General features: G+C 48.6%; 1 protein-coding gene across 1 annotated transcript; it reads right to left on the bottom strand.

Moving 5' to 3' along the window:
- On the bottom strand, positions 1-1,664 carry AMIGO1 (adhesion molecule with Ig like domain 1). The gene has a single exon (XM_047082268.1). It carries the CDS (start codon positions 1,662-1,664, stop codon positions 183-185), a length of 1,482 nt encoding a protein of 493 aa, XP_046938224.1. The 3' UTR covers positions 1-182.
- Positions 1,665-12,541: the final 10,877 nt, after the last annotated feature.

Raw genomic sequence — 12,541 nt, 5'->3', positions numbered from 1 at the left:
TGAAAATCGTGGCAGCCACACCCTGGTTGAGGTCTATGCCAGCTATTGTACCCGTGACCAATTCCCTCACGGTCAGGGGGAACCCACTCCCTTGGGCAGCCAGCCCTCTCTTCCATCCCCTCATATCCTTCAGGGGTGCATTACCTCTCCTGGGGCAGAATCTCCCCACCAACCCATCCTGCTCACACCACAATGGGTGTATCAGAGAAGACCGAGCTGACCGATTCTGGATCCGACATCCTCCGCTGGCCCTTGCCTGTTGCCTCGGGCACTGGCAGGGTGTTGCCTGGCTTCAGCTTGCCATTTTGACCCTGCCCGGGGCCAGCAGGCTCCAGGAAAGCCACCCGCCGGTCAAAACCATCATCCTTGTCCCCACCGGCCATAGGATCGTGATTGGGTGTGGTACTAAGCATGGAAGAGCTGAGGCTGTCTCCTTGATGGCTGGATGGTTTCTCGACACCCCGGCACCAGCATCGGCAAGGGGTTAGGTACAGGTATATGAGGACCAGGACCACACTGAGGATACAGCCCACTAGGGTGGTATAGGCTGTGTTGAGGGTGTCGTGGTGTCCGTGCAAGGTGAAATTATACACTTTCAACTCCACAGACAGTGTCTCGTTGAAAGCCTCCCCCATGGCGTAGCAGGTGTACACACCCCCATCCTCAACCTGCACCTGCTGGAAATGAAGACTGCCGTCCTTGGACACGGTCACTGTGCTGTTGGCCACCTCATCTAGCACCCGTTCGTTGCTTGGCGTCACCCACACCTTGGTCATGCCCTGCTGCTTGGTGTCACACTTGATGGTCAAGGTGTCACCCAAGTGGGCTTCCCAGGCACGTTCCTTGTACTCGCTGCAGTTGAGGAAACTCAGGTTGAAGACATTGTGCAGCTTTTTGGAGCTCATACAGTACAGGTCCTCCTGAAAGTCCATCACGGAGCTCAGCTGCCGGTACTGCCAGTGCGAAAAGAGCTGGTAGAGCTCACAGTCACAGTGCAGGGGGTTGTTGTGCAGGTACAGCCCGTTCTTGACCCATGCCGGCAGCTTCTGCAGGTCGGGCAATGGCAAGTTCTTCAGCTTGTTGGAGGAGAGATCCAGGAGTGTTAGTTTGGGTAGCTTGGCTCCTTCCTTAACCAGCTCCAGAGGGAAGCGGGAAATCTGGTTCTGGCTCAAGTAGAGTTTCTGCAGCTGGGTCATGTCGTCGAAGGCGCAGCGGTCCACTGCCATAATATGGTTATTGTAGAGCAGCAGCACCTCCAGCGCTTGTAGTTCACTGAACAGGAACTCGTCCAGTGTACGGAGCTGGTTGGAGGAGAGGTCCAGGTAGCGCAGGTTGGGCACTGGGGAAAAGGCCTCAGAGGAGATGAAGTTCAGGTGGTTGTGGCTCAGCAGCAGGGACTGCAGGTGGATCAGGCGTGTGGGCGTCCACTCCGCCCGCAGGCGGCTCAGGTTGTTGTGGCTGAGGTCTAACAGTGCGGTGTAGCTGGGTAAGGAGTGGGGCACGTTGGGCAGCTGCTGCTTGGAGCAACTGAGGATGTTGCTGGCGCACAGGCAGGCAGCAGGGCAGCTAACCACAGGACGGGCGGCCCTGGCCACCTCAAAGAGGAGCAGGAACAAGGACAGCAGCAGGAGCCAGAGGCCTCGCGGGTCACGCTGGGGTTGCATAGTGTCACTGGGAAGGGCGAGGAAGGCCACCAGCAAGATCTGGGAGGGAGTCACCCGGGCATGTTCTGGTGGGATAAGGAAGGAAGGCTCACTTTGACTACAGGCTTCAGAGAGACAGCCTGGGTTTGTGGTCACTAGAGCCTCTAAAGGGAAGGACCCTTCCTCCTCCCTCCCCCCCTCCTTCCCCTCCACCCCAACGCTGGGCTAGAAGAGAGAAAGAGATGCTGGGTAGTTCCCAAGCGCTGTGCAGGCAGTGGGCTCAAAATACTGGGCAGAGGAGGAGGTGAGCACACGGGCCTACCGGGCTGGGGTCACAGGAGTATAGGATGGGGAGTATGCCCGGGATTGTTAGGAGCTGTTGGTTTCACAGGGGTTGCAGCGGGTTTGACAGCAGGGTCAGCGGGGCCTCTGGGGAGGAGCCGAGGGAAGGTCAACAGGGCACCGGTTGGGTAGGGCGCCTACCGACAGGGCTGAGGGTTCCCGGGGCCTGTGGGGGCGGGCTCCCCCCGGCACCGCTGGTCACTGCACCTGCTCGGCAAGGACGTGTCTCAGCCCATGGCGGGTCCGGGAGCTCCGTCGCGGCCTCCCCCGGCGCCTCACCGGCCGGCCTGTCGCGGCGCCCGCCTTACGCAGGCGCCCGCGCCCGGCCACATCGCCTCCCGGGGACTCGCCGGGCTCCGCTCCGCCGCGCCGCCGCCTCGACCGCCTTGCCCGCCAGAGCCCACCGACCACGGCCGCCGCCTCCGGCTCCGCGGGTCCCGCGTGGAGCGGTGCGGGGACCTGGAGACGCCGCGATCCGAGCCGAGGGAGCAGCGTGGGGGCAGCGAGCACCGCGCGCGCGCCCGTCGCCGGAGCCTCGGGGCGCGTGCGCGCGGCGGGGGCGGGGCGCACGTGCGTGTGTTTGTGTCGGAGCCGGACAGGCGGCCGCGCGCCAGGTCGTTCTTTCTCGGAAGGGGGTCCGGGCGGCGACCTGAGGACGGAAACTGTCAGGAAGGGACTCTGGCCCCTAGCCCCTCTCTCACTTCCTCCACCTTCTTTCATTCTCTGCACAGCCCCCAAGCTTCTACCTACCGAAATCTCTCCTAGGGAAACTAGGTCTAGCTGGAATGAATCCGCGGCAACTGACTCCGGGGCAGGAAGCGTCACATGTCTTTTAATCCTACAAATTAAAGAAATTTGGCTCAGCGCCCGCCTGTCAGTGTTGGCGGGAAATTCATTAGTCACGTTCTGAGGTTCCCCACTTCTCTCTCTAGGGCTGTGAAGTCTCAATATTTGGGGGTGGGAAGCTTTGGGGGGAAGAGCCTTGTTTTTGTGTTTGTTTCAGTCTTGCTACTATTATTCCACGACTCTTGGGATAACCACTGAAGGATACATTTCCACAGCCTGCAAGCCAGGGAGGTAAAGGAGTGGTGGTCTTTGGTGTATGTCCAGACCCCGGGATCCCACTTTCCCAGGCTACCCATGAAGCGATCCCTACTGCACCCCTGATGGGCGCGCGCGCGCGCGCGCACACACACACACACACACACACACACACACACACAGATTTCATACAAGCCAGGAATAGGTTTCCACTTTTGGAACCTCCAAAACCTTTCCCCGCCTGGGGGGAAGTCGTTCATCCCTCAGGCCTGGCCACTTGCCCTCTTCCTGAACCAGTACCAGCTCTTTCCCCTCCTCTTACGGAGCAATTCCAACATCGTTTCTCTGTGACCTAATCCTCAAGATAAAACCGGGAGGGGGAGTGGGGACAGTGAGGAGGGTGGGGGGGTCTTCTTTAGGATGGTCCCTGAAACACCAAGAAGCTGTTAACCAGTGTTTGGTGTTGGGGGTTGGGCGTGGAGTGAGGGAGATGTCAGAAGAGTTTAAACCTTTTATAACTCAAGACTATAGCTGTTTCTTGGGATGGTAGACCCTGAGGGAGAAATTACCTTTTTATTCTTTCTAGTTTCTTACAACAGCAGGAACGAGACTGAAATTAATGTCTCAATACATTAGCCTGCTAAGAGTTTTAAAAAGAAAGAATTTATATCTGTCACATATGTTTTAGGTTGAATTTAAGTGAACGTGTTATCTCTTCAAGGGGTATTAGCATGTTAACCTTATGCATAGCGTGAAAGATCTTTCCCTGTTCATTTGAGACATCAGTGATAAGGTGGGGAGAGTATTCAGGGAGGAGGAAGTATTGAAATGACATTGCATCAGTACTCTATTACCACTTAACAAATTACCCCAAAACTCAGTGGCTTACTACAACAATATGCATTTATTGTCTGTCATGGCTTCTGTTGGTCAGAGATTCAGATACTGCTTGGCGGGCAATGATGGCATGCAGGTCTCCCATGCTGTTGTAATCATATGTCAGGTGGAGGTACAGTCACTGGAAGGCTTGACTGGGGCTAGAGAGTCAACTCCACAGAGGCTTGCTTACATGGCTCACCCTTGCAGCTGACTGATGGCAGGAGGCCTTGGCTCCTCTCCATAAAGGCCTTGCCACAAGACTGCTTGAGTGTCCTCACAGCATGGTAGTTGACTTCCTTTAGAGCTAGAGATCCAAGAGAGAGCAAGGCAGAAGTCACAATGACCTGGCTCTCCAAGGTCACACCTGTTATCTCCACCTTGGTCACATGGACCAGGCTTGATTCAGTATGAAAGAAGACCACACAAAGGCATGGATACCAGAAGGAGAGGATCATTGGGGGCCATCTTGGAAGCTATCACACACATCTTCTTTGAAATCACATCTATTTCTTAATTTTGAAAAATTTCAAACATACACAAAAGTAGGGAAAATAGTATAATGAACTCCCATATACCCATCATCCATATTCAGTAATTATCAGGGAATTCCCTCATTTTACTTTGTATAAGTATCCCTGAGGAACACATACTCTTCCCACCCCATCCCCCATATCCTATACTAACTTTCCTTAGACCCCATGTTCCAGGTTCTTTCTTTCTCTCGCTTTTCCCCTTTATGCTTAAGGAATGGAGGAGAGACAGATACAAAGAAAGAGGGCCCCTTATGCTGGACACCAGTCTCAAGTGTGGGAGTCCGCAATTTGGAGAGGTCATCACAGATAGGGACCTCAGTCAATCCTTTTTTTTCCCCCCAGCTCATCCAGAAGTAACCATGCCATTTTCAAATTTTAATGTGCATATGGATAATCTGGGGATCTTGTTAACATACAATTTCTGAATCAAGAGGCCCAGGGTGGAGAACCTGAGAGTCTGTATTTCTAACAAACTAATAAGGTGATGCAGACCCTGCTAGGTCACAGACCACACTTTGAGTAGCAAGGGTCTAGAGCTGTGCTGTCCAAATCGGTAGCCACTAGCTACATGTGGTCATTTAAATTAATTAAAATTAAATAGCATCGTAAATTGCCTCTTCAGTTTCAATACCACATGTGGCTAGCTAACCCTATTGAACAAAATCATGGAAAGTTCCATTGGATGGCACTGGCATGGGGAATTGACTGATGCTAACTCTCTCACAGCTGCTTTCTAGACCAGAATAACTATTAATTCACAACAAAAAGGAGACCTTGGTAGGATAAACAGGTTATTTATAGTGGGTATTTATATCCTCTTGCTGGAATGGATCAACCCAGTGTTCCTAAATACAATTTTGAAGGTTGTTTGGTCAGTTCAGCATTTGAGCAAAAGAGGCTGGATATGTCTACCAGCTTATGAGACTAGATAACTTAGTTTTCTCTATTCTAGAAGTATTTTTTTTTTCTTTTCTCAATAGCTAGTATTGGCCATCAGAATCAGAACTGGAGAAGACTGGAGGAAGACACCCTATTAAGAAGCTATGTTTGACTCCGCTTTAAAGACTCCATCGGACGGACTGGCCACCCTTCTTTAGGACAATGTGGTCTAATTTTCTGGACACACTTAGGTGTTCCTTTCTGTGATTCCATTAAAAATTTTTTTTCGTTAACGTTTATTCATTTTTGAGAGACAGAGAGTGAATGGGGGAGGGGTAGAGAGAGAAAGAGAGAGAGAGGGAGACACAAAGTCCGAAACAGGCTCCAGACTCTGAGCTGCCAGCACAGAGCTCAACGTGGGGCTCAAACCCATGGACTGTGAGATCATGACCTGAGCCAAAGTCGGATGCTTGGATGCTTAACTGACTGAGCCACACAGGCGCCCCTCTGTGATTCCATTTCACATCGTGTATATATCCTTATAGAACTTTTCACCTACTGTTTTGTCTGTTTACATGTCTGCTTCCCCATTAGTTTGTAAGCTCCTTGAGAGCAGGGATTTGCCTTAGGTCTGGCCAGTAGTAGGCACTCAAAATATGTTTGTTGAATTAATTAATTAATAATTGCATTAAATTTGCACATTTATTATATGTTAGTCTCAATGCCTTGTGTAGAAGTAAGGATAAGCATAAGGTTTGGGCTTGGACAAGTCGCAGCTATATACTGGCTGTGTGACTTTGGGTATTTTGCTTTCTTCTACCAAATCTCATTCCATTATCTGTAAAATGGGAACAATAAAAGCACTTGAGCCTACTTCATTGGGTTATTTTGGGGATCAAATGAGCTAACGTTTGTGAAAGGTCTTTATCATTTATAAGTGTTATCTTTTAAAAAAACTCCTAGTTTTCTCCATAAAAGTTAGGAGATCCTTCGGTCTTGCTGTCAACATGTGCGTAGATTACCTTGCCCAATTACCTGCCTGTTCCCATGTTCTAGGGTATTGCCTGTTTGGAGCATTCATTCAGATTTACAAGATCTCCTTCTCTGTTTATCTTTTATAACTTATAAATATTTACAAATTTAAATAATTCAAATTTTAAAAAGTTTTTAATTTTAAATATTCTTATATTTTTTAGATTTTTATTAAAAAAATTTTTTTAGCATTTATTCATTTTTGAGAGCAAGAGACACAGAGCATGAGCAGGGGAGGGGCAGAGAGAGAGGGAGATACAGAATCGGAAGCAGGCTCCAGGCTCCAAGCTGCTTGCAGAGCACAGAGCCCAATGTGGGGCTCGAACTCACGGAGTGAGAGATCATGACTTGAGCCAAAGTTGGACGCTCAACCGACTGAGCCACCTAGGTGCCCCTAAACATTCTTATATTTTGTGGCAAACCCCGGTATGTAACTAATATCAGCACCATTTTTGTAGTTCCTGGAGTATCTCCAAAAAGAGGAGGCTCTAAAATGAAGCTATTTCTGGGAAGGGTGGCAATAAAGATTAGTCCTTTGTTAAGTATTGCTTAAAGGGCTAAAATTTAAGCCCTTAGCATTGGGTTGAGCTCTAGCAGGTCACCCATGTTACCATTTTTGGTTTGTCCCTGAAGGTCCTTAGCTTGGAGACTTCCTGTTGCCACCCATCTCTCCCCCCTCCTTAAGCTATCACTCATTTCACTGACCCTTTTGACCTTTTAGCTTGCCCTGTAGCAGGCCCACCCATTATTTACTGCCCAGGAGGCAAACATTTCCTCTTTTTGGGGATTCAAGTGACATCTGACTCTCCCTTTTTTTCCTACTCCTTACCCATTTCTACCTCAACCCTGTCCACTTCCTCAGAAGTTCCACTTGATCTGGAGAAACTGCCAAGATATGGATGTTAACCATGGGCAGAGAAGGAATGACTGGTAGAGAGGTGCCACAGACACCTGTCAGTGTCCAGGGCTTTTCAGGTTTGTCAAATAGATCTGAGGGCACCTTCTTCAATTTACAGCTCGTGCTTTTGGTCAGGGTTCTTCTCCTGTAGGGGAGCAATCACTCCTGATGGCTAAATCATGAACAACTTTCTTGACTTTTGACACTCATATATGGATGTCTCAAAATAGCCCAGCACTGAGTCATCAGGTAAATGTGTCTTTGAAATATTGCTGACAAATAAATTCATGGTACAAAATGTTATTTCAGCCTTTAGGGGTGGGGTTCTATGACCACAATCACCCTGCAGCTGAGCAGACATCCCAGAGATTGGAAGAGTTTGTTCCCAAGCACTATTATAAAGAAGGCTTCTCTGGAGCTCCCGCCATGTGAACCTGGATAACCAGGAGGTCCTGCAAAAGGAGTTTAGCCTTTTTTCGTTAAGAAGTTTTGTCATCAGTCTGGAAATATTTTCTCATCCTGTACATGCGGTCCTCTCTTTTGACTTCTAAAGGCTTTATATCTGAAATTAAATTCTAACTCATGTGAGACTTATCAGTAATTCTTATCTATGAATCCTTGATTAGTTTGTATTATATCTGGGAAGTTAATATTCTTGTTTAGGAAGTCCGTGCTTTTATGATTTGGGGGAGGATTAGGGTTAAACTGAATGTTAAACTTTCCGTTAAGGATTTTTCTCCCTTATCTAAGTCCATTGGACTAACTCTTTGAGTTAATCTTTTTCCTCTAATGATGCTTTTTGAGTCCTTAGCTATTCATTTATGTCTGAAGTTTCTGCTTTTCAACCACTTATACTGTTCTTAGCTGATTCCAAGGCTAATCATAATGTTAGCCTGTCTGACCCTTACCCATAATGACAGAAGTTTAGACTACCGGGGCTGGAAGCTACCTTAGAAGTCAAGTTCACAAGGCGGTTCACAGCAGAGCTGAGTTAACCTGAAGAGGGAGTGTGGCCTTGCGGTTAAGAGCGTAGTCTCTGGAGCCAGGCTTCTTGAGGTAATATTCTAGCTCTGCCACTCACTGTGTGACTTGAGCTATTACATAACCTGTAAAATGGGCACAATCAGAAGACCTGCCTAATGGGGTTGTGGGGATTCAATGAGTTCATGTACCTAACAGATCCTCTAACGTGCAGTAGATGCTCTACAAATGTGAGGAGGTAGGAGTGGGTTACATCTTTCATTCTTGTTCAGGGTTCTTTTCGATGCATCGTAACACTTCCAGGGATAATACAAAGCAGACAGAACTGGGGGTGGGGTGGGGCAGAATCTGAATTTGTGGCCTATGTTCTCCAAGGGTTTCAGGCCCAGACTTTGGGCCTAGCAGAATTATAAGCGTTAATGAGTGGAGGGGCTAGGATTGGAAAGCCATGGTAGAGTCTGAAGTTGCTGAGGAGAGCCCAGGGTCAGCAATAGAGCAGTCAGTTCCTATTCTTTCTGTGAGGGCACACACCAGACCACCAGGAAGGGCAAGCTCCAGCTCCCCAGAACAGGCAGCAGCGCCTTTAAAACCCGGGGCAAAGGAGCTCCTCCTGCACTCATTTAGGGTCAAACCATAGCTGGAGTATCAAGTTCAGCTCTGGACAGCTCATTTACAGTCTGGAGCGCAGCCAGGGTAGCTGATGGATGTTACCACAGTCCAGTAATCATATCATAATGCATTCTCTCACAAAAAAGAATCCGTTGAACCCCTAGGGCAGACCACTGTGTTATGTACCTTGGGGTGAGGCTGCATGGAGTGAGATGAAAATATGCTTTAGAAATGGTTTCTTCCCTCTAGGACCTAGAAAGTACGTATGTGGATTCTTTTCAATTTCACAAACATCTGTCGATCTCCTGTTATGTTCAGGGCTCTCTGTAGGTGGTATGGCCTTTGTGTCCCAGTAGAAAGAGCACTGGACTGTGTCAAGAGAGCTGGGTTCTAGTCTCACCCCTGTCGTGAACTAGCTGTGTGGCTGTGGATAGGTTACTCTGGGCCTCAGTTTTCTCATATACAAAAATGGGAGCTATGATACCTGCTCTATGAAAAAATTCCAGAGCCCCTGATCTGCGGACCCAGAAATTTCGTGAGAGGAGTCTGGGAAGGATTTTGATCATCAGGGAAGTTGGGAAACATTACATGTTAGGGCAGTGTTCTCCTTGGGTGGGCCTCAGGCTGCTTGCCTCAGAATCTCCAAAGAACTTAAAGGAAAAGATGATTTCAAGGCTCACTTCAGACTTGCTTAGAACCTCTGGAGATGGGGGCTTGGGAATCTGTACTTAAGATGAAGCCTGGTGATTCTTGGTACCCCCAAACTGGAGAACCACTATCAGAAGAGTTTCATGAGGATTAAATGAGAGTATATGTGAATACTATCATAGCTCGTACATGAGGGATGACTTAGCAATGAGACCTTTTACTTTGGGAGGAAGTCATAATAACCCCTTTGGAAAGTTGAATGGTTGCATATTAGAATGTTTGGAACCAAAAAGAAGAGTCATACCTCATAGTTTTCAGAAGAGAGGTTTCTTGCAGGACCTCACAGAGGTTTACTGTAGCTAGGGAGTTGCTTTATTAGCTGTAGTCACTGTGGACCCAATGCTTCCTACGTTTGGAGAACTGAAACAGTGGTTTGAAATGGCAGAAAGAGGCTTGCAGCCCCCAAAGTACCCACCTTCTGTGGGTACCACAAGGATGTCTACTTCCCCAGTAAGAGAATTGCGATGAGTCAAATTGCTGCCATCTAACATGGAGAACCCTTTCGAGCAGAATTCCTATCAAACCATTTCCTTCAGCCTCCTGTGTGTCCCACCCATATGTGGTCAACTTCAGTATGTGAATTAATCCCCATCCAATCATCTGTGGTTAGAGTAGCAGAGCTAATTTTGCTCATGACACATGACAACTTTGGGATCTGCTTTCTTTGGAAAAGGAAGGAAGGAAAATCAAAAAAAGCAAGCATTTTGAGGCCCCTTGGTTTGTCTAGTATACATTTCCATGAGGAGGAGGGGGTAAACAAATGCAGTGTGGCTCTAAAATTTGGTGATACAGACTCCTTTGTGAAACCAATGGATTCTCTTCAGTTAAGCACATGAGCAGACACACAAAATTTTATACACATTTCTTAGGGACAGGGATCTTAGAAGGCTCATGCATGGAATCCTAGGTTGAGGACTTCTGTTCTTTAGGGCCTCTAAAGGAAAGATCTGTTCTACTGGGGAGAAGTGTCAGAGAAGCAGATTTCTGTCCCATGGACAGAAACATCTGCTGACATTTCAATTGTCCAATAATGGATTGTTTCCATCTTGAGGTAATGATCGCCCCATCAGAGAAAGCATTCAATCAGGGGCCAGATGACTACTTTGCACGGATATCTTTTCATGTGTTTGTTCATTCATTTTATCACACACACCTCATTAGCATATAGCAAGAAATCCTGTGAGTGTTTAGGAATAGAAAAGAGAGGGGTGCCTGGGTGGCTCAGTCGGCTAAGCATCTGACTTTGTCTCAGGTCATGATCTCATGGTTTGTGAGTTCAAGCCCCACATTGGGCTCTCTGCTGTCAGCACAGAGCCCCGCTCTAGATCCTCGCTCCCTCTCTCTCTGCCCTTCCCCAGCTTGTGCTCTCTCTCTCTCTCTCTCAAAATAAAAAAGAATTTTTTTAAAGAAAAGGAGTAGAAAAGTGAAATACAAAGGTAGACACATAAGAAACAGTCTCCGTTCTCAACTGTCATGGTTTGGCAAAGGAAACAGACACAGGTGGCCACAGTGCTTAATGACAGATAATATATGAGCCAGGGTACAAAGGGCTTAGGAGGCCAGAAAAGAGACTTGAGCAAACTTGTGGGGAATCCTGTGTAGGGACAAAGATTGACCAGATGTCTCTTAAGTCCTCTTTGGGGTATCCTATGTGGCAATGGCACCAGGATGTGTCATGAGAGGGCTTTATCTACACTATTCCAAACAGGTGTACAATATATGGGAGCAACCCCAGGGTACTTGCTATGCAAACATAACTTCAGGACAAGCCTTTCACCTTCCCTTACTCCCCACCTTCCAACCAAATGGGCGGCCTCTTAGCCTGTCCTATAGAGAAATTTTGGAGCTGCTACTGATCGAAGGTTCAGTATTTCACAAAGTTATCAAGACACAGGTCTGAGGCCTTCCCAGAGATTGCTATTTGAATGGAGCACCTTTGGTCTCCTCTTCGGGCTGGAAAGACAGGGACGACCAGTAAGAATGTGCTGGTGAGGATGAGGAAGGAGGCAGGAGGGAGTGCTGGTGATCATGGAGTGGCTGTCCTCAAACCTACAGCCATCAATCCGCGATTGTTCCCCAAACTTTGAGGTTTGAAAGCATTTCCTTCCCTCCGGGTTTTTCTTATTTTCTTTGCCTGCTTCCACAGACAGTATACCCGCCCTCTCTCCCTCCCATCAAGGTCACCACTCAGCAGGCTTTGATAAATGTCATTTTTTTTTTTGAAAGTCGCCTTGGAAAAAGGCAATTTGACTGCAGTGAGGCAGAACAGGAGCTGAAGGCCGGCCGCCCTTTATCGACCAGAGCCCAACCCCAAGAACAAAACGCAGAGGAGTGTAGCACTGCCTGGGGCTCCTGGTGATCCCAGGGCTGCCTCTCCCCAGGGAGCTGCGTGCTGTGCTGTGCGGGAAGCCCGCGGGCGCCAGGTCCTGTGGTCTCCTCCTCCCTCTCCCCCTCTGCCCAGCCCTTTGTCTGCTACTTGTTTCCTGGCTGGTAACTAAAGGTCCCTGAGAACCCCCACAGCTCTGGGGGCGGGAGCCCTCTCCACTGTGCAAGCAGTGGGCTGCTGATTAGTGTGGGGAATAAATAACAGCAAGCTAATTATCTCCTGATTGTGGCTTGCCTCACTAACAAGGCTGGGCTGGAGTGGTGATGCGGCAGTTGATACTATTCCAAGCATGCTTCTGGGTTCAGGGAAATTTCCATGCCTTTCCAGTCTGGAGACTTTCCCTTCCCAGATACTCTGGGATTCTAAATGGAGATGTTCCCACTCCTGCTTCACCTTGGAATTGAGAGACTCACCCCAGACAGACTGTTTGTGTCAGACCCTGGTGGGTGAGGGGAGCTGGCTTCTGGTAGAAGCAGAGAAAGGCTTTCAGGGAGGCTTGGGGGTTGGCCAAGGTCATGGAGAGATAGGTCCTCAGGGAGCACACTCTCCAGCACTTAGTATCCTAATTACATCTGCTGCTCCAACTGTTAGAACTGAGTGGCTCCCATCA

The sequence above is a fragment of the Lynx rufus genome, unplaced genomic scaffold (genome assembly GCF_022079265.1).
Source record: "Lynx rufus isolate CCGP_SWC_20201006 ecotype Redwood Valley unplaced genomic scaffold, mLynRuf1.p SCAF_2, whole genome shotgun sequence".
Taxonomy (NCBI): Eukaryota; Metazoa; Chordata; class Mammalia; order Carnivora; family Felidae; genus Lynx; species Lynx rufus.
The sequence above is the reverse complement of the archived record's forward strand: the minus strand, read 5'-3'. Positions and strand labels throughout refer to the sequence as shown.